Genomic DNA, 22,145 nt, shown 5'->3' on the forward strand with positions numbered 1-22,145 from the left:
TACCTCCGGAGGGCCCTTCTATTAGAGGTACCCTTCTAATACAGGTTTTACGGTATTGTCTATTGCTACCAGAACAACTGTTGAGATCTAGATTTGTTAGAAAAAAAACATCGAACAATAGATCTGATGAGTAACTTAGTAGAAGTTGACTATCGTAGATCACAAGAAACAGTTTTGACCTACCTATGTGGTCGGTTAGTACTCCCTCCACGCTTCGGTCCTTATGTTGATCGCTAATCACAAACACTCGTTAATTATTTGCTCTCAATTTCCTCTTCCGTCTCTCTAATCAACACACTATTTTCATTAGTCCTTTGTAAAGATGGTGGCAAAACGAATGTACTGGTAGTTGTAATCGAAAAGAAAAAAGTTCAATCACTCAACCCCGTGTACACTTGCTTCGTCTTATTCGAATCCGAAATGAACGAATTCCAAAAAGTTAGCGACTTCCCCGGATCTCAAATAACGTCATACCAGAAGCAATCTAACTATTCTGGTTTGGAAAAGTTAATTGATGAAACTTCAGATGAAGTAACATCTGAATCAGAAGACTCTTCCCGATTAAAAAGTTTATCACACTCAGAAACAGAAAACCACTTGAGTGGTGGCGGTTTTGTGGCAAAAGATTTACTTTCCTCTCCGATTATTCGTTTGCCGCAAACAGCTATTCGCACCTGTCAAAGCATTGATATTGATACGAAGAATCGATCGAAAAATGATACTTCTATTTTGAGCTCTTTATTTTATTCATCCTGTAATTATATCCTAAATTCAATCATTCCCGATCCACTGGATCTCATCGCTGCAGCGGTCGGACAGTCGACCGCTCAAGCACTTTTGGTGGCCCAGGTAACTCTTACTTTCAAATTCCAATCAATTCGTTTTATCCCTTTTCCGCAGCTCCTTTTCTTCTGCGTTTCTTTTGCTTTCCTTTTCCACTTGAACATGTGTACAGTCCTAGAGGCTTCATCTACCAATCCCTCCTCCAAAAGACATGATAACCCTCTTGTTAAAACACTCTCTAACCTTTTTCTTATCGATTTTTAAGGAAAATTTTCAAGAGTTTAAAATCTATTGTACCGGAAAAGAATATTAAGAGTATTGTAATGAAAAACTACCTATAGATCCTTGGAAACATTGTATTGGGCATTTTTTATTAGACTGAAAATTTTTTGAAAATAGACACGAAACCGCAATTCCTTTTATTCGTTTATTTTTTAACTTATGAGATTCAGGGATGTTAAAAAAATGGACCCCAAAACCTCTAATAGAAATGCCCTAACTTTTAAAATTGAGCTAGTTTTCTTGGTTCTTGTCCAAGATATCGAAAAATTGTCAACAGATAAATTGCTTATTATAATATCAGAAATGTTTTGTCAGTTGACACATTTTTGATATCTTGCATAGAAATTGAGTTAATCGAGCTCAAGGTTGATAGTGTGGGAGCCCTTCTATTACAGATTTTACGGTATATGAAATGACACAAATAGTTACGGAAATGAGTCATAATTTTGTTTTTTATCGTTTCATTAGTTTCCCCTCCTTTCTGCCAAACATTCCAAAGCAACAAATCCACCTTTTTAAAAATATTAAAACTTGGGAAACAACAAAAAAACAATCGATATCCCAAACCTTGAAATAAGAAATTTTAGATCTACACAATAATTCTACTAGGAATCTCTATGAATATATAAAAACTATTTTGTATTTTCTACTAGTTGCCACCCGATTCAATACTTAGCAAAACCTGCAATTTAAGGGCTCCCACACTGTCAAGTTTGAACTAAATTTTCCCAATTCCTATGCAAGATATCAAAATGTGTGAACTGACGAAATGCTTTTGATATTTCGATAAACAATTTATTAGTTGACAACTTTGATATCTTTGAAAGGTACCGAGATAAATTGGCTCAAACTTAAAAGTTAAAAGTTAGAAGGCTCTTCTTCGTATTACATGTTTTACGATGATTGAAAATATCCTACCCATCATCATCATGAACTAGCAATTAATCTTTGTCCTTGTCTATTCAATCCATCTTGTTCCAGATCAGTTGGATGGTTTGTGTGTGTTGTCGTTGTTGTCTTTGTAAATGTGTAGCAGGTGGTCGGGCGGTTCGTGGACAGAAAAAACAGATCCGCGAACCGACAATAGCCGATGACGATGGACGTGATTTACCTTATGAGGTGCCGGGTCTTATACATATTCCAAAACCTGTTTACAATAAAAAACTCTCAAAATCACGATCCTCGTCTGTCCCACATGTCGCTGTTCCGTCACTCGTATCGTCCAGTGCCAACTATAAACGCATGTCAATGTGGGAGACTTCGTTGAATGTACAAAGTGATGTCGAACCGTTGCACACGCCGCCACTCGTTGTAGAACGGAAACTTGACTATATAGACAAAGAAGGCAATAATCCAAGTTGTTGTAGAGAAAGAGGAACGCGCAAACCTGGCTTCAGACCGCTGAGAGGATCAGGATCACCGTCACCACCGTGAGTTGTTATTTTTGAAGAAATTCCAAAAATTTTAGGCATTTTCAGTGATACCCTAACGTCGACGAAAGTCGCTGTTAGCTCAGCATCGGAAGCCAAGAAGATCAAAGATCACAAGAAGGAATTGAAAAAGGAGAAGGAGAAAAAGAAGAAAATGGATAAGAGACAAGCATCGAGTGGAGGAGGATTCTTCACTCGATGGTTCGGCGGTTCTGGAAGTAACAATAGTCAACAGAATCTCGCTGAAGACGTGATCGATGCGCGAAGCGAACGAAAAACCGCGAAACAACGCGAACAGGAGTTATTGCAACGATCTGAAAGAAGATCCGGGGTGAGTTTTTGATTTTTAAGGAATAGGGAGTTCGTAGAACTTCATTCAAACCAAACTTTTTTTCAGGGAAGAACACACTCCCATGAGGAGTATCGTCGTCATCAACAACCAAATTTAATGGTGAATACGAACCTTGATGAGGACGATTATGCAACGATTGATAGAGTTCGAAGATCGAACAATCGTGAAAGTGAGTGGCCTATTCCATTCCTAGCTTCATATACCGTAAGACCTGTATTAGAAGGGTCCGCCCTTCTATTGTTTCCATGTACCTTGGGAGGGCCCTTCTATTACAGGGACCCTTTTATTTTTCTGGCCATATTTTCCACAAATTTTCATTTGAAAAAATCGGTGAATTCCCGTTTCGTCATCAAAATCTGTCAATTTCATCAAAATGCGCCAGTTTTGATCAGAAATAGTTTTTCAAAATTGTGAGATTTCCTGACTATTTTTAACTGAAACCCCATGAACATTTTAAATTTCAAACAAACATTTCTAAGGGGGCTCCTTCTAGTATTCCAAACCTCTCTCATGGTTTATTTAAAATTTCAAAAAAAAAAACATTTTTAAGGGGCCCTTCTATTACAGGGACCCCTTCTAATATTCCAAACCTCTATCGGAGGGCCCTTCTATTAGTGGGGCCCTTCTATTAAAGGGGTCCCTCGAATACAAGTTTTACTGTAATTTTTGAATCTTTTAGTGTCAATGCCAGCCTCTCCACGCAATGTGCACTTTGTGGATGAATCATCCGGTCCACTGAGTCGCAACATGAACGAATCCGCATTCGGAGACCGTGCTCATCTACAGTATCGTCCACGTGCTCAAAAAGGAGCCACCGGTCCAACAACTCGTGGTGCTCCAACATCATCTGTCACGAAGCTAGACGAAGCGACACTTGACTTACTCCGTCTGTCCACGGAGCCAAGTCCAGTGCCAAGCAGAAGAGCTCTGCCAAAATCCGCATCTCTCAGTTCTGTTCAACAAAAGCTACCAATCAAGACGATAGATGGTGGACAACTGAGAGTGGGAAATGTGTACACATGGGATCAGAATAGCGTCGATACGGCTACTGATGATGATCGTGGCAGAGAGTTCAACAGAGACGACAGATCAAGTCGGTTATCTCCACAAGCAGAGAGAAGAAACGAGAGACGTAAATTCGAACCGATTTAAAAAATTTTTGAACGATGTTTTCAGAAATCCAAATCCAACAACGGAGTGCCTCGAACGGACCAGCTAACCGTCGGGAAACCGAAATTGAATATGAAGAAAAACGACAAGGTCCTCCAGTGGTGAGTTTAACTTTCTGACTATTTCTTCAATTGCCATATGTTTTCCCCAGGTCCGAACGACGGTTGAAGGAAAGCTCAAAATGGAAAAGATCGTAGGAGCCGACTTGATTACTGTAGATAGTTGCATTTCAAGTGCATGGACAGTCAGAGACACTGTCACTAATTATAAGGTACTGATTGAGTCTTGATAGTTAAAATAGACAACTACAAAGTTTCAGATCAAATCAACAATTGGAAAGAAGAGTTTGATCTTGGAAGAGATGAAAGACGGTCAATCCAAGTACAAGGTATGAAGCAATATTGAGTATTGCTCCAAAAAGGAAGAATTTCAGATCACTCTTATCGAAAATGGCGAAACGAAAATGGAACGAGAAGCCAGTTTAGAAGTTCCTGATTTTGTTGTGAGTTTTAAATTAAATTTCAACAAATTCCAAAGCTTCTAAAAACCTGAAAATGAACATTTTCAGAACAAGAAAGATTACCTAGCCGAAGTTAGCAAGAAATTGCTCAGTGATCTCCAAGAAGATTCTGAATCTGTATCAGCTCTCACTCATATCGAAGTGGAAGTTGTGGAAGACGTCACGAATATTCTGAAAACCTACGTCATTGGAGAACGAGCTGACGATGTCTTAGCTGAAGAACAATTGAGACTTCACTACGAGCAGACTGCCGATAAAACACCATCTCCTATTCCACTTGAGAAGAGTGAAAAGATCTACGTGGACGTTTTTGAAAAAGAAAAAATCGAGCTGGAAGATCCCGAGAAAGCTGATATTCACTTGATCAAGGACGGACGTCACTTCGAAGGAGAAGGAGCTTTGAAGAGAGTCAGAAGATTCGAGACTGAAGAAAGTATCGAGAAACCGACTGTTATCAGAATGGAACCAAGATGTGCTCATGCATTTGCTGATTGCGATGTTGCAAAAAAAGAGGATACCTCGAATTATACTGTCAAGATTGCAGTTCCACTTGTTCACACTATCACTTTCTTGTTGAAGAAATCAAAGATGATGAGACAACAGAAGGCTGCTGGGTATGAAATGGAACAAGAAGGACAACGATTCGAAGATGAAACCACGTTGCGAAGAATCAAGAGATATGAAACGGAAGAAGAAGAAGAGAAACACGTGGCAGTTGTACAACATGTCGAAGAAGTTAAGGTAGCCACAATGAAGACCCAGAAGGAAGTGGAAGCAGAAGGAGGTCAATATGAAATGTCTCAAGAAGGAGTTCATCTTCGTGGAGAAATCGCATTCAAGAAACGTGGAAAGCATCTGGATTCTGAATCATCCGAAGAGAGATTCTTGGAAAGAGAGGCTGAAGGAGGACAATATGCGATGCAGATGGAAGGAGAACGACTTCTTGGTGAAAAGAAATTCAGAAGCAAGGGACGTCATTACGAATCGGAATCTGAGGAATCGATGGTGTCATGGAATGGTGGATCACCAACTCTTGTTGATTTGGTGAAGAAAGAATCATCATCCATCTTTGAGGCTACATTCGAAACTGCAAACAATCACTCTCCAATTGTTTCTGAAATTAGAAGACCAAAAATAAAAAAGGAGAACACCACCATCGGATGCACCATTGCAAACCAGAAAGCCACGTCAGCAAGTGCCGAGCTCACCACAAAACATGTCAACACTCAGAAGGGATCTGGAAAGTTCCGTGAATTGGGTGAGGAACAGGCTATGATGTTGTGTGGATTCGAAAACCAGAAGAGTTCCAAAGAAGAAATTGTCGGAGTTCGTCAGCAAAAGAACGAGAGCAAAGTTGTGTTCGCTGCTGGATCAGCTGAAACTGAGAACGCTACAATCTCCACCACAATCTTCCACGATGCGGATTCATTTGCTGTCGAAGGATCATCAAAGTCAGCCAACTCGACTGCCACGTACGGACGTTTCAAGGAGATGTCAGAAGAGAATGCTTCAAATATGGTTTACCTTCAGAAGAGCGAGAGCGAGAGCACCAACCTGAGTGAGACCGAGGCAAAGATGAAGGTAACATTATAACTATTCTGATATATGAAACTAATCCTGTTTATTCCAGCACGTCCACCGCGAATCATCTGAAGCTCGCTTCGCCGAGTTCAAGCAAGTCGCCGAAAGCTGTGCAGTCATGATCAAGAACACTGGAGTAGAGCGTGGATCGACATCTTCAACTGTCGCCGAGGCAGCCACTGGTTAGTTTATTTTGTTATCTCCCTGCCCCTTAGCACACGAACTGAGATTCCACCCCGCACATGATTGAGCGTGATTTTGATCTGAACCATGTTCCCCCATTTCAATGTTATGCACAAACACCCAAAAATCCACCTAAGCACACACAAACACACACACAAGTCACACACACCCACACACCCACACACCAACCACCACCATCTCCATGCACCGAGCACGCGCACGCCGAAACGAAGAAACCATGGCCAAATTTTAGGTACGTAAAGAAAAATCATAACTTCTTGTAAAGCGTCGCGCGACTGTATCAGTAAGTTAGGGCTAAGGCGCATAACCCAGACCCCCTCGAACTCCCCTTTCATACTCTTGTTGTCCTAAGATCTACGAATTCGTCGCAAGGATGCGAGAGGCGAGATCACCGTGTTCGTGCTATTCAAGAAAGTATTCGGCAACTATGTGCACGCTTCGATGCGACTCTCCTCCTTATCATCTGGTCGGCTCCGAGAGCATCGGGAGATGCGTTCCGAGCAGAAGAGCAGCAGTATGATGCATCAAGAATCGTCTCACTATGCTCACAGTTCATATGAGCACATGAGTGAGCACTACGAACATTCTTCATTCTATCATCACGGTAAGTCGGCACCCAGTGCCTCCCGCTCGTTGCATCTGCTTGTTCGTGTCGGCATTTTTTGATCTACCGTGAGACTTGAGACTTTTTGAGACTATGAGTGATTGGGAGAGAGACTGTGACTTTTCTAAGAACATGACATGACACACATATAAAAAATATGGCACCAGGTACACTTTTTGCTCTTCTTACAGAGTCCAGTAGCAGTGTCAGATCCAGTTCGATATACATTGAGCTGGGCGACGATATGGAGATAATTTGCGAACATAATACTAAACAAGCCATTCTAGCTTACTAAGAAACAAACATTTTTCTTTTTTTTTCTGTGTACAAACATCTCTATATCTATTTCCCAGTAGTGAATGAGTAGAGAGGGGCTCACATCGTCAAACGTCGTTTTAAAAACCAAACCAAATAATTTTTGTCTTTGTAAGTCCCTGAAATTTTATGCTAACGTCTACTCTCTAACTTTCGTCGTGCCTGGTTGCCTTTTTTAGTTGTAGTCTGACCCATAGTTGTGTGAGGAATGGATAGGTTTTCGTCTAAAAAAGACTAAAAACAGCTTTTTGTACTTTATTCACAATTTTCGCGTTTCTTTCTAAAAGACTGATCATCGAATTCTCGAAACATTTTTTCTTTGAATTCAATAAATTTTGGCTTCGTGGCCTGTGAATAAAGTTGACCTACATTCCAGAGAGTGATGAGCACGGCTTAGAGCCGGTCGAGGTTTCTAAGCAGTTGAGCAGTATCGAAAAGCAGCTAGTGAAACTAGATGATGTCGTTGTCGGGGCTGAAGAGACCAATACCGTCGAAGTGAAGGTGACCATCACGAAAAGGGAACAGCATGCGAATCAACTGATCGTCGTGTTGGAAGAGCCGTACGAATCCGCGGTTTCGGGAGGATTCAGACAAGTGAAAAAGCCAGTAGTGGATACTTCACTTGAGAGCAAAGTTAGAAAGTTGGAACAGAGTTCCTCGTATTCCATCATTAAAAAGTCGTCGTCGAAAGAATCTGTCGTTCATATTGGGAAACCACCACTGGAAAGACAAGCAAGTCTTGAAGGAAGATTCAGAATGCAAGAAAGTTGGTCTTCTGTTGAATGTAGAAGACGTTCTGCGTCTATTGATCGTGCCTCTATGAATCTTAGAGCCTCCCAAGAAGAAGTATGTACTGGATTCTGGAATACAACAAAAGGAGAAAGTACTAGAAGAACACTTCTTCAGAAGGCCAAGAGCACTGAAAGCATGAGTCTCAAATCTAAATCTGCTTCTCTCACTAACATCGAAATGTCATCTCAACATCAGAAAACATCTGCCACCAGAACAACATCCACTGAGATTGCCACTCATAGAAGAGAGATTGTCGCAGCTGCCTTCGGAATCTCAACACATTCCCTTGAACGTCTTCTGAACTTTGTTGAAGATGTGGATTGGGAAAACATCACAATGTTGGATTCACAAAAAGAAATCCTTTCGGTGAACTTGAAAGCTCTTACCAGTTCTCCAATTTCTCTCAACATTCCAAGTGTGTTAGGAAGAATAGTGGCGCCGGCTGAACAAGATGAAAGTTCTGATTTGATAATGAGAGATCGTCTTGAATCAAGAGTCTTCGCTCAGTTGAGAGCATCAGTCGATGAAATGACAACTCGGGAAGTGTCATTGGGATCAATGACCCAACTGGAGCAAGCCGCATTTATGAGTCTTTTGATTACAAGTGCCTCCAGATGTGATTTACGAACAATTGCACCCACGAACATTTCATCAACCACTGAAGTTTTCTACGATGTGGCTGAAGAGAAAATGAGTACCAGTGGAGTGATGAGTCGAGAATCCAGACGAGAATATGGTTCCAAAACATTCACGTCTTCCAGAGAAGAGATCGTTCAAGGATTCTGGAGAGGAGAACGAGACGAAGAGAAAGTTGTGAAGACATTGAAAGATCGGATGGAGAGTTTCAAACAATCACTCAATGTCAAATCAGTGTCATTCATTTCTGAAACTTCAACCCTAGGAATGAAGAAAGCTGATCGAACAGAAGAAACAAGTCATTCTCAGAAGATGACACCTAAAGAAATTGTATCAGAAGTTTTCGGAGTTTCTGAGAGCAAAACTGATCAATTCTTCCAAGTTCTGGAGAAAATGGATTGGAGTAAAATTCAATTGAGAGTAAAAGAGCATTCAGCAATTTCGGCTAACATTCGATCATTGGCTCCCACACAGAACTCATGTGATGGAATTTTGGGCAAACTGAGAGCCCCAAAACAAGAAGACGAATCTGCTGATGTGAAATTACAAGAAATCAGAAAAGCAACACTTGTGATGTCTGTTCGTGCTGCTCTTCAATCAACAATCTCCAGCAATTCAAATTTCGCCAAAAACATTTCTGATACTGAAAAAGCAGTTTTCAATAATCTCATCAGTGTTATTGTTTCACAAAACCTTTCAACTATTGCCACGTCATCTGAATCTGCAACAGCTTCTATTAATTATCAAGATATTCCAGAAGTTCTTGGTGCTTCCAGAACATGGATTTCCAAGACTTCTGAAAAGTTGAAACAAGAAATTCGGGAACCAATGATAGAAACTGTTGAATCATTCTGGAGTACTGCGAATGATCAAGAGAAAATTGCAGTTCTGGTGAATAAGAAAACAGAATCGATTTGTAGTTCATTGAATGCGTTGGCTACTAGCATCGAAAAAGAAAATATTCACAAAGAGTTGGTACGAGAAGCTGCGACTTCTGGAAGTGTAAACATCAAAACCGTCAGTCCTAGAGAAATCGTCTCCAACTCGTTCCAAATCACCAGAAGTGAGATGGAGCAACTCTTCAATGTTATGGAGAAAGTCGATTGGAGTCAAATCAGTTTACCAGTTCCAGAGCATTCCATCTTGTCTAAAAACATTCAATGCCTTGCACCACCGCTTTTTGACAGTTCAAACGTTCTGGGAAAATTAAGAGCTCCTGAAATGCAAGAACAGTCAGCTGATTTGAAAATTAGACAAGCACAACAAGCTAAAGTTGTGTTGGATGCCACTGCAGCCATGATGAGTACCATCGAGTCGTCACAAACATTCTGCAAATATCCAGAAGACGAGAAAGCAATTCTTAAGAACCTTGTTGGCATTATTGCAACTCAAGATTTGACTACAATCGGAACGTCTTCTGAAACTCAAACTGTTCAAATTGATTACTCGGAAGCTCAAGAACGATTAGAAGCAAGCAAAAAACTTGTTGCTCGCAATCTGAAAGTTCTGAAATCGGAGATCCGAGAAAGTAGTGAAGAAGTTGTTCAAGGATTCTGGAACACGGCTTCAGACCAAGAAAAAGTTGGAGCAATCGTCTGTGAAAAGCTGAAAACCATACATCATTCGCTTCAAACTCATGCGATCAGAACTGTTACCGAGAGCCTCAGTCGTGATATGAAACAAGAATCCCAAGATCTCGGAAGCCATCACTTTGTTAAACTGTCACCAAGAGAAGTTGTGCAAGCAGCATTCGGAATTTCTTCAGAATCAGTTGATCAGCTTCTAGAATTGATTGAGAAAATGGATTGGAGCAATATTGAATTGGCAGATAGAGTATATTCGAATATATCTGCTAATGTCAGAGCACTCGCATTGTCTTCTTCTCAATCTTCAGGAATTCTCGGAAAACTGATTGCACCACCACCAGAAGATGCATCAATTACTCAAGAGTTCCGTGATTTGAATACAGCTAAATGCATATTGAATGTGATGTCTTCATTCAACACATCTGTCACTTCCGATTCTATTTTATACCGAATTCCAGAAGAAGAGCGAGTCATTCTCTCGAACATTCTCGGAGTAATGGCTTCCAACAACCTCAACTTGCCTTCCGAATCTACAGTTTCTTCGTTCGGATTCAATAGAATATTTGAACTTTCGGATGCAAGACATGTCTTGAAACAGACTAACCAACAAAGTCTGACACAAAAGATTCGGGAATCCTCCGAAGAACTGGTTCAAGGAATCTGGAATACTGCAAGTGAGCAAGAGAAAGTTGCCATCATAGTCAAAGAAAAACTGGAGACAGTTTACCAGTCAATAAAAACGTTGGCAATTCAGATGGCTACTTTGTCAGTGAACAAAGAGTTGACTGGAAATGAAGAGAACCTGACATCAGTCAAAAATGTTGCTCTGGCACCTAGAGAAGTTGTTAAGTCAGCATTCGAGATTTCCAGCGAGACAGTTCAAACAATGCTGGAAGTTTTGGCTAAAGTTGACTGGAGTGATATCTCTTTGCCAGAGAAAAACCATCAATTTATTTCACAGAACGTCCGAAGTCTTGCTGAGCCATCGTTCAATTGTGATAGTATTCTTGGAAAACTTCAACATCCATCACCAGAATCGGAGTACGCTGATCACAAAGTAATCGAACAGAGAACAGCTTCTGCAGTGGCAACTTTGAAATCCACAGTTGAATCTGTCGTTTCCAGTGACTCATCATTCGTGAATCTACCACCCGAAGAGGTTGCAATCATCACTAACATGGCTGGATTAGTAATCTCAACTGACTTAACATCAATGTGCAACAGTTCTGATACGTTCGGATTCCAGCAGAGAATTACTCGAAATCAAAACGCAAGTGCGCTTCTGGCAGCAACCAACTCACAATCTCTGTTCGAACGTCTTTGTGAACCGGTTGAAAATCAAGTTCAAGGATTCTGGAGCACCGCTTCACCACATGAAAAAATGTCTATGGTTGTCAAGCAGAAGTTGGACACTATGTACGAGGTCATCAAGACAATTGCAACTCAAATGGTTACTCAGACTGTCGACCAACGTCTGTCAGCAACAGAACCATCATCAGAATCACTCAAAATCATTGACAAAGCAGCAAGAGAAGTCGTCACGGCCGAATTTGGAATCAGAAGTGAGAATGTTCAAACAACTTTGGAAGTACTGAGCAAAATCGATTGGAGTAGCATTTCACTCCCTGAAAAAATGCACCAAGCGATCACAAGTAATGTAAGAACTCTTGCGGAGCCTTCATTCAATTGTGACAGTATTCTTGGAAAACTCAATCCACCAGAAGCTCAAACTGCCAGTGCTGATAAGGAATTGTTGGATCAAAGAACGATTGAAGTGTCTGCAAAAGTTCAATCTGCTCTGGAATCTGCTATTTCAACTTTTTCTAATCTTCAAAAACTTCCAGCTGATGACAAGGCAGTCATATCTAAGATCGCTGAATTTATGGTTTCGAAGGACTTGAGCTCTATGACAAGTACATCAACCAGTTTTGGATTCCAAAGAGACTTATCTGATTCTCAAGATGCGTATATTCTTCTACGAACTCCAGGTTCGATGCTCTCGGAACAACATGTTCGAGAACCATCAAATCAACAAGTACAAGGCTTCTGGAGTACTGCATCACCACAAGAAAAAACAGAATTTATTGTCCAACAAAAATTGCACTCCCAGTATGATGCTATGAAAGTCATGGCAATTACTATTGCTTCTGAATCTGTTGATACCGAATTGAAGGGAATCGAAGACAATGTTGAGTTACAAAAGAACATTGGAACAGTCACCAAAGAAATCATTGCTTCTGCTTTTGGAATTTCCAGTGAAGCAGTTCAGAAAACATTGGAAGTTTTGTCTAAAGTCGAATGGTGCAGTATTTCTCTTCAAGAAAAAGAGCATCGATCAATTTCACAAAATATCAGAGCTCTCGCTGAACCGAGCTTCAATTGTGACAGTATCCTTGGAAAACTCAATCCACCTGATCAACAATCTGAAGCAGCCGAAAGAAGTGTAATGGAACAGAGAAAGGCTGTGATTTCTGTGAATCTGAAATCTGCAGTTCAATCTGTTATTTCCAAAGATTCAACTTTCCAAAAACTTTCTGAGGATGATAAATCGTCGATTTACAAAGTTTCAGAAGTGATTGTGACCAGTGACTTGACGTCAATGAGCACTTCATCGGCTGACTTCAGACTTCAACAGAAAACAGTTGATCTAGAAAACGTGAACGTTTTATTGACATCACCACACTCTCAAGCACTCATTGAACGTCTTCGTGAACCAATCGAGCAACAAGTTCAAGGATTCTGGAGTACTGCTAGTGCCGTTGAAAAGAAGGAAATGTTCTTGAAAGAGAAGATTGAAACGATTCATGCGATGCTCAAAACATTCTCAACTTCTCTTGTCAGTGAAACGATTCATCGGGATTTCATGGCAACTGCACAGACTCTGGCTGCTCTTCAATCGATTCAACTAACCCCTCGAGAGATATTATGTGCAGCATTCGGGGTTTCCAATGAGCAAGTCGAGAAAACATTCCACGCTCTAAACGAAACCAATTGGAATGAAATTGAAATTCCATTAAGACAGAAGGAAATTTTACTGGCCAATTTGAGAATAATTAATGCAGATGTTCCAAGTGTTTTCGGAAGCTTGATGGGCAAACCAGAAGAAAATCAAGAGATCACAAATGTTCTTCCTCAAGTTCAGAAAGTCCAGTTCTTGTTGAATGTCCAAAGAGCTTTTGAGCAATCGGTAGATGTTACTACGTCTCTTTCCAAATCAGGTGATAGCAGCGAGACTCAAATTTCCAATATAATTTCTTTAATTTCGTCCGAAAATTTGGGAGATTTGATCTCACAAGCTGTTCAATTTGCCCAGCCGAATATGTCAGAAGAGACATCGAAACAATTCCAAATTCCGAGAGAAATCCTATTAGACAGAGTCGTTCCACAAACTTCCGACGAGTCGATTCATTCTTTCTGGAGAACCAATCAACTTTCCGAGGAAACTACTTCAATCGTTTCTCAAAAATTATCTACATTGACTTCGGAATTTGTCACTTCTGCAGCCAAACAGGTCAGCACATCGTTGACTTTGGACTACCGACGAAAAATCTTCAACCAGAATTCCGAATTCATTTTTGGAGATTTGACAAGAGATGTCGTGAAGGCCGCCTTTTCTATTTCTGATGAGTCTCTGAACCAGTTGTTCTTCCGTTTAGAGCAATCTGATTGGAGCCAAATCAATCTGACATCCAGGCAAAAGGCTATCCTATCAGCAAACATCAGGTCGTTAGCTTCTGCAAATTTGGACATCCTTCTCGGACATCTTGCTTCGAAACCAGAAGAAAAAGAGAATTCTGGCTTCTCAATGACAGAGCAACGCCGCCTTGAAGTGGAGAACACTTATAAAATCAGTCAAATTCTTTCGAAAATTGCTATTGAGAAGAATAGAAGCGAAGATGAAAAGGCAACCTTAACAAACCTCGTGAAGCTTCTCACTTCTACCGATCTGAAGGTAGCAATTCAAACAGCTGCGTTCGAGAGAAAACCAGATGATCTTGTAGTCAGTGCTTCCATTGTTCCAGTACTTAAGATTCAGGATCATGTAAGAGAGCCAGAAGAACAAGTGATTCAAGGATTCTGGAGCAACGACAGACCACAACAAGAAACTGTTGACTTTGTGATTCGGAAGATTGATGTTCTGAAAAGTATTCTGAATTGCTACGCTGTTGCAGAATGTCAAGGAATCATAAAAATCTCGGAAACTGTCAAGGATGCTTTTGCAGTTAGTGAACAAACCTATTTCAAGATTCTGAAGGTTTTGGGATCTATGCAAAGCACTGAAATCCCGGAAGCAGTGAAGGAAACTATTTCAAAGAACTTGACGATTCTGAATTTATCACCAGTCGAAACGCTGATCCGATCCGATAAACAAGTGGCGTCAGTCAGTGAAACAGTTCGAGATAAACAGTTGGCTCAATTTTTGTTCAATTTCAAGTCAACATTGGATTACGAAACTGGAATCACAACCACGATTTCAAAGTCTTCAGAACAAGATAACGTCGTTCTCAACAATTTGGTTTCTATTCTTTCCTCTGTTAACCTTGCTGCAGTTGTACCAGAAAATGGCCAACTACCGTCAACGGAAAATTCAATTGTTGACTTCTCAATGCACCGTCCAGACGCAAGAACATCTTCTTCTACTACCCTGGATGACGTCAACATTTTGAGACACTATCTACAAACTTTCGCAATCCAACAAACATCAACGGAAGTGAACCGAGTCGTAGAGATCATCAAAAAATCTCAAAACTTCCATCTCGTCCACACGACAGTTCTTGAAGAAATCAAAACGATTCAAATGAGAATGGAAATCCTAAAGAGAGTTCTTCTGAACCAATCAACAGCCGAAGAGATTCTTCAGGAAGCGTTCCAGAGTAGTGAACAACAAATGGAGGCGTTCCACAGAATCATTGAGAATGTTCATTGGGAAGAAACACAACTAACTGAAGAAATCATTGGAAATCTCCGAGTGAACTTCAGTGCGATCCCTAGATTTGAAGGAACCGTGGGATGCTTGATGGCTCCAGAAGACCAACAACAATCTGTGGATACCTACGTATCTTCTACAATACGTGCTGAAGCTGTTATGAATCTGATGGCTGCTGCAGAAAATGCCATCTCTACAACGTCTTCTCTTTCCAATATGGAATCCGATGAGCGTCTTCTCCATAAAACTATTCTGAAGACGTTGGCAGTTTGTGATCTGACTGCACCTGCTTCCAAATCTGAAACAGAGACAATGGCACAAGGATTCTATCAGAAAGTGGAAAATTCAGAAACCCACCAACAAGTTTCTGAAAAACAAAAAAGCCAAGCTGAGCTTCATGCAATTGAAACCTCCGAAGAAGCTGTTCATAGTCTCTGGTCAAGTCGAAAAGAAAGACAATCGTCTCAGATTCTACAAGTGAGTGAACTCGAGAAAACCACACTGGCAACGTTGGCAAGTGCTGAAGAGGAGAGTTCAATATACACTGAACTTGCGTCTTTTGGATCCAATGAAGAAATCGAGAAATTGGTGACTCTTGAACTACGGGACATCATTGAGAATAGTTTCGGTATTTCAGAACAGAGCCTTGACAAACTTCTTGAAATTGTTCCGAAGATGGACTGGAGCAGTTTGACAATGCCGATAACTCAAAAAGATCTTGTCATTAAAAACTTAAAACTTCTTGTTCCTGCTAATGCAAATGTTATGGAGACCGTTGGAACTATTCAGGCACCAGAAGAAGAGGAAGCGTTTGCTGAGTTGGATCTGAAGCAAGCACGAGAAGCAAAAGTTATGATGGATATTCAGGAATGTGTCTTCACAACTTGTACTGGATATTCTGATATGAATAAACCAGAAAATTCCGAAGTCACGAGCTACTCGGCACTTCTTGGAACAATGTCCATTTGTGACTTTGTCACCATGGCAGCTTCCAACATTCAGGTTGACAGTAAATACGATTATTACCGTCGGCCAGCTCCAAAGGATGCCGAGTTGACTATCGCTGGTTCAAACACTGAAACGTTCTCGCTAGCTCTTCAGGAAACGGGAGAAGTGACGTCATCTGGAATCTGGAATACTGTATCCACTTCAGAAGCAGCAAAGACTACAGTTTCTGATAAGAAGATTTCGGTTTCCAAAACTCAGATGTCAACCAAAGCTAGCAGTGAAAACGCTGTCAATTATGAGCAGTCTCTCGAAAAAGATACAAAGGAGACAATCGAAACAAAGATTCCTCAGTCTACTCAAGAGTTCCTTCAGCAGAAATATTCGATTGATCGATCTGAATCGAATGTTCAAATTCAAGGAACACCAGCTTCTGAATCGTTTGAAGTTCAATATCCTGTATCAAATGCTGACACTGTGAGTCAAACAATGAGATCTCAAAGTCAAAGGGGTCTTCAATTTGGAGGAACTTTTGGAGAGCTGGCGCCTCCTCTACCACAAGAAGAAGATGCTGAAACAACCATCCGTCAAAGTAGGCTCTACAGGTCTTCCAGCCAAGTTCGTGCTCCATCTGAAGAATCAATTCACAGAACGGAAGCGCTGAGAAGATCAGAATCATTAGAATCAAATGCTAGAAAAACATTTGTAGAAAGAAGACGTGAAAGCATTTCAATGAGTCAAAAAGCTTCTGTGGAAAGAGAAACGAGTATGGAAGCAAGAGTTTCGAAACCAGAACAGTCTGCTCCAGTGGAATCTCTCCAGAAGACAAAAACGAAAGGGCTGACGTCTTCTAGTGTCGCTGAATCCAAGGATTATAATGTCTGTGGTAGCTGGACAACAGCAAAACCACCAATCGGAGCAAAAGTTTCATTTCAAACTAAAAAAGTAGAAAAAGAGGTCACTTCAGCCACGATGACGGTAGCTAGCGCTAGTGTTTATTGTGAAGTAGGGCTAGAGAGTAAAAAGTCTCATTGCGGTGATACTACAGGATTATTGGTTCGAGCGAAGAGTATCGAAGAAGTCGAAAGAGAGTTCGGAGTCGAAGTGACATCTACTGAGAAGATACTCGAGAAGAGAGAACAAATCGAATCATGGATCAAGAGTTTACCGCAAAGCATGGAAGAAGAGAGGTCAGCAGAGTTCGGAGATGATGAAGTGAAGATTGGAGGTGTCATGGGAGTCCTGAATGCACCACGAGAGCAGGAAGAAGAAATTGAACGCCGAATGACTGTCAAGAGAGAAGCCAGTGAAACCAGAAATTTGAAAGCTGCCACCAAAGAATCCATCGATGAGTCAGATGAGTTCAGCAAGGCGGAAGCAGATCAAGAGATTCAAGCAATCCGAAAGGAATTGGTAAAAGAGGCAGGATCTCTAAATGCAGCTGCCACGAAGGAAATCAGTGCCACCGCAAAACTCGAATATGCGAAGACTCCTTCAGAAGACATCACCGAGTTGAGTATGACAGAATCAAGAAGACAATCAAATGTCGGCCAGTTCCAAGAATCCAAAGAAGAAGAATTCGTTGGTCTTTGGAATACTGGAGCCAAGGGACAAACTGCGTCGATGATTCTTCCACACAAACCACCAATTGATTCTGCTTCAATCAGAGCCAAAGCAGCAAGAGAAAACTCCATTGAGATGAGTGGAAGTCTTCAGAAGTCTCCATCAGCCGAAGCATTGGGTGTCATTTCTCAGAAGATCAAGATGGGTGCAGACAGCAAGTTTGGAATTGCTCAAGGAGTTGCTGAGACTACTTTGACATCTTCCGAACAATCTGGAGCGACCAGCCACAACGTTCACATTTCCAATACTGGAACTGCCACTGGAACAGTCAACCAATTATCCAATAAAGAAACTGGAGTTGGATTCGTTGCTTCCAGTCTAGTTTCACCTAATCCAGAATCTGCAGAAACTGAATTCACTGGAAAAATTGTGCAACTCACTCAAGCCACATTGACCAAATCAGCTGCTGGGGATGCCGGAGCTAAAGTGGAATCCGTGATTCTAGGAAGTGGGGAAAATCAGGCTGATGTTTCTCTTCTGAAGAATGTGACTTCTACTGAAGCAGTAGAAAAAGCTCTTCAAGCTTCAAAGGATTCATTTGTTACACTGGATGCAAAACAATCTCGTGAAGCAGTTTCAGAAGCAAAGAGTGATTTGAACTTGAAGACTGCCAACGTCGAGAGTCATAAGATGAACGTGGCCGAGACAAGAGATGAGGAGAGCGGTGTATTCATTCGGTCAAGTCACGAATACGAGGAAACTCAGAAGACATTGAGACATCGTAGCGCTTCTCGTGAATCAGCTAGTCGTACTGTAACAGCCCCGACAAATCAAGAAGTTCTATTTAACTTTGACAGAAAACTTGAAGAGTCCGTTGCTGAGGGCTCATTGAGTATAGGAATAGTGAGAGAGTCGTCGCTAAGCGAAGTCATGAAACATACCGAACGGACAAGCGAACTTTCGAAATCTTTCTTGAATGAAGAAGTTGCAGGTGTCAGATCTGTCAGTGAAAGGAGAACTGAAGAATTCAGAGGACGCCAACAAGGAGACGTTGAGATTCAGACTGGAACAGCTATGGGCAGAATCGAAGCACCGAGACCTCAACGAGAGGAAGCTGAAGTAACTCAGAAGCTGACGAGAACATTGAGTGTAGAGAGAAACGCCAAAGCAGCCGGAACTGTGGAATCTCAAATGACCGCGCAAATTCAAAGAAGAGAAGATTCACTGACTTCCGAGTACGCAGCCAGAGAAAATCTTCTGTTGAAATCTTCCAGTGTCAGCCACGTTGCAACTCAACAAATGTCCGAGCATCTTGTGATGAGAAGCAAGAGTGAACATCATATCAGTGAGAAGATCCAAGAACGATTATGCGAGAAAGAATCATTCAGTTCTCAAGAATTCATCACTGAAAACCAAGGAGTTCATACTCATTGGGACGTCATTGATAACAATGGAGAAGCTCTTATCTGCTGGAAATCTGCTGAAACTGAACAGAAATCATTGGATGCCAAGCAGATAACTGAATCGTCTGCAGGAACAAACCTTGATTTAACTGTTAGATTGCCAGGTGGAAGAGATGAAGAGAAGATTGCAGAGCATGTCTTCGTTGGAATTAGCGAAGCTCTCAGTGTTTCTGAAACTAGAGCAGATATGGAGATGACAAGACAAGATGCGTTCTCCGACGATGCCACGTACGTTGCTTCTGATATTCTCGAAGAGCACAGCCTCTCCACAGTTCACGAATTTGGAGAATCCGAGGCTTCGATCACTTTCGGAATCGGAAAACTCGTGACGAAGAAACCCGAAAAGGAAGAAATTGGACGCAGTTTCTCAGAGACACGAAAACTTTCTCAATTCTCTGAAATCGCCGCGGCTATTGAATTGACTACGGAAATGGACAGTGAGATTCTCCGTTTGCCAGAATGTGATCAAAGTGAAAAAATGATTACTCAGAAGTTCGAGCAGAAGGATTCCAAAGACCTCAAGGCTACAGTGGAGACTTCATCTGGAAAAGAAGTTAACTTGGAGAAAAGAGATGTTCGTGAGCATTCTGTTGATGTGAAGAAAGTTGACAAACGGAATATTGCTGATTCGAAGAGACTTTCTGAACCGAGAAATGAGAATTTTCTATCCAAATACACCTCTGAAATCGTTGATTTGGAAGAGAAGACCACAGTTCCGTTGACCAAAACGGATTCAGCCAGCATGATTCTGAAAGCTCCTCAATCGAACAGAACCGATCGTGAAATCAGTATTGACAGAGGAGAAGCCAACCGAATGACATCGAAGAACATCATGCAACGTGGAATGTCTCGTGCTTCCGAGGAGCGTCGGTTCCAGATTCAAATGATAAAATCTGAGAAGATTTTGAAACGTGAAGACAGTTTTGACGAATCCGAATACGTCACTTCCGTATCTTTGAGAGACGAAATCACTTCTGAAACTTTCCGTGAGTATGGTGATGCCAGCGTTGAAGTTTGTACCCTCTTTGGAAAAATTGTTCAGAAGAAGTTTGAAGTTGAAGATTTCCAAGAAATCCTTCCAATGGTTCGTCGTTGGGCAGAAGTTCTCAGTATGAAGGCGTCCACAAGTGTTGATATCCAAGCTGACAACTCCATCTCTAAACCAGATTCTCAAGCTGAAAGTCGAAAGAATCTAAAAACTGCAAACAGTGAGAATCACCGAATCAATGTGAATGCTGTCCAAGAAGTAGTAATGTCTTCTACAACCGCTTTGGAGTGTAAAAAGGCTGGAGAAGACGTTGCATCCATCCGACTTCGTGAAAAATCAAGAGAAAGAGTTGAGAAGAAATACCAAGAGAATCAATGGAATCTTCTATCCACCAGTGCCGAATGGGAAACTCTTCTGAATGATTTAGAAGAGTCTGTAACCATCGCTCAAAGCGTTCAAGATTCGATGGCGTTCTCTGCTAAAGCCACAGCAACTGTCAACTTGAATTCTGAAGCATCAATCAAGAAAACAGAATCAAATCTTGGAATTCAGAAGTCAATTTCTCAAACCAACGTTGACAAAACTATTAGACAGTTCAACAGTGCCAACGTTGAAAACGAATTGTTGGTGACTAAACTTGGCATGGATTTGGAAGAAATTGAGAAACTTGTGGATGAGATCAACAGAGAACAAGCAGTTGGTGGAAGAATCCGAGAGTTCGGAAAATCAGAAACTGGAGGAGGTATATATCTGGTTAGAAGATCACTTCCGAAGGTCAAGGAGACGTCGACGCATACTGTAACTCTTGCCACGAGCTTCCGTCAAATCTTCTCAACGATGAGTGCTGGAGACGAGATCAGTGAAGCAAATGTTGAATTGACGGTTCCAAGTACATCAGTGGAAGCTGAAATCAAGAGTACTGTTGCCAGAAGCAATTCAACGACATTCTCAACTTCCCATGCTTCTGAACATACTGCGACTACGGTAGCTGATTACGCTCGAGACATTGCCATTTCTGCTTCCACAGCTGCAAGAAAGAAGGCAATCCCAGTTGAGAAAACGAGCCAGAAACTGAAAGAAGTTGGTGCAGATGGAATTGAAATTCTTTCTCTATGGGAAGGAATCGAGACTGATCTGGATGCCAGTACTAAGTTGGTAGATCTTCTCCGTGTCAAATCTTCCCTCCAAACCATTGAACCCAGTGAAGAAGTTGAAAGAATCAACCAGTATTTGGAAATGCCCGAAGAAAAAGGACTAGTGATTCATTTGATCAGTGTTCAGAACAAGGAAATATGCAAGAGAAATTTCTTTGTTTCAGTTTGCTCTTTGGATACTGCTCTATCTAGGAAATTTGAGATACCATCGGAATACTCTGTGAGCAAAGTGTTGACCGATAAACGTGTACTTCGTGAGATTTGGAGAGTGATTGAGAGTGGAGACGTGAGTTTCAACGCCGTCATTAATTTGCATAGATACAGTCTCTCGAAACCGACACTGGCACAGGAAACGGTGCTTAGGGAGGTGGTCCGAATTGCAGCTCAACCATTGTTCATATCAGCAGGAGACATTGAAAGCGACGTCGTCTGGAGTACACAACAATTGGAGAAGACGCCCTGGAGAGAGGAGACAAGCAGAACGATCATTGGAGCGAGGAAAGGAGAAGGTGTCAGGAAGAAGATGGAAGAAGCTGGAGATGAAAAGGTAAAGCTGAAAGTGGACCTGATTGGAGGAAACCAGCCGAATGAAGTGTGCGAAAAGTCATGGAAGATTCCGAGATCTGGAGACAAAGCCAAATTGGATACGGAAGAATTCGAATTCGATGAATGCTTGTTCTATGGCCAAATCAATTGTAAGAAGACTCATTTCGAAGACAAAGACCATGTCATCATCATTGCTCGTGTCACTGCCCTCAGTCTATCAACACTGGCTTCAACCAAAGAAAACGAAGATGTTCATGAAGCCTGGTCGATTTCAGATCAATCAGAAGTTGCTAACAAGTTGGTT

At 41.3% G+C, this 22,145-nt stretch overlaps 2 protein-coding genes across 2 annotated transcripts; both read left to right on the forward strand.

Moving 5' to 3' along the window:
- Positions 1-477: 477 nt before the first annotated feature.
- CBG12976 lies at positions 478-6,305 on the forward strand (the record flags this gene model as incomplete). Its single annotated transcript, XM_002630490.1, has 11 exons — positions 478-849; positions 2,047-2,495; positions 2,544-2,826; positions 2,893-3,016; positions 3,527-3,979; positions 4,024-4,118; positions 4,169-4,288; positions 4,337-4,405; positions 4,451-4,519; positions 4,586-6,118; positions 6,168-6,305. Coding segments are annotated over 11 exons (3,705 nt in total), but the record flags the coding sequence as incomplete, so codon positions are not given.
- Positions 6,306-7,997: 1,692 nt separating this feature from the next.
- Cbr-tag-308 lies at positions 7,998-21,974 on the forward strand (the record flags this gene model as incomplete). The annotated part of the gene is made up of 3 exons (XM_002630489.1): positions 7,998-15,545; positions 16,014-19,757; positions 20,196-21,974. Coding segments are annotated over 3 exons (13,071 nt in total), but the record flags the coding sequence as incomplete, so codon positions are not given.
- Positions 21,975-22,145: the final 171 nt, after the last annotated feature.

Source organism: Caenorhabditis briggsae (assembly GCF_000004555.2).
Source record: "Caenorhabditis briggsae complete genome, chrII, whole genome shotgun sequence".
NCBI lineage: Eukaryota > Metazoa > Nematoda > Chromadorea > Rhabditida > Rhabditidae > Caenorhabditis > Caenorhabditis briggsae.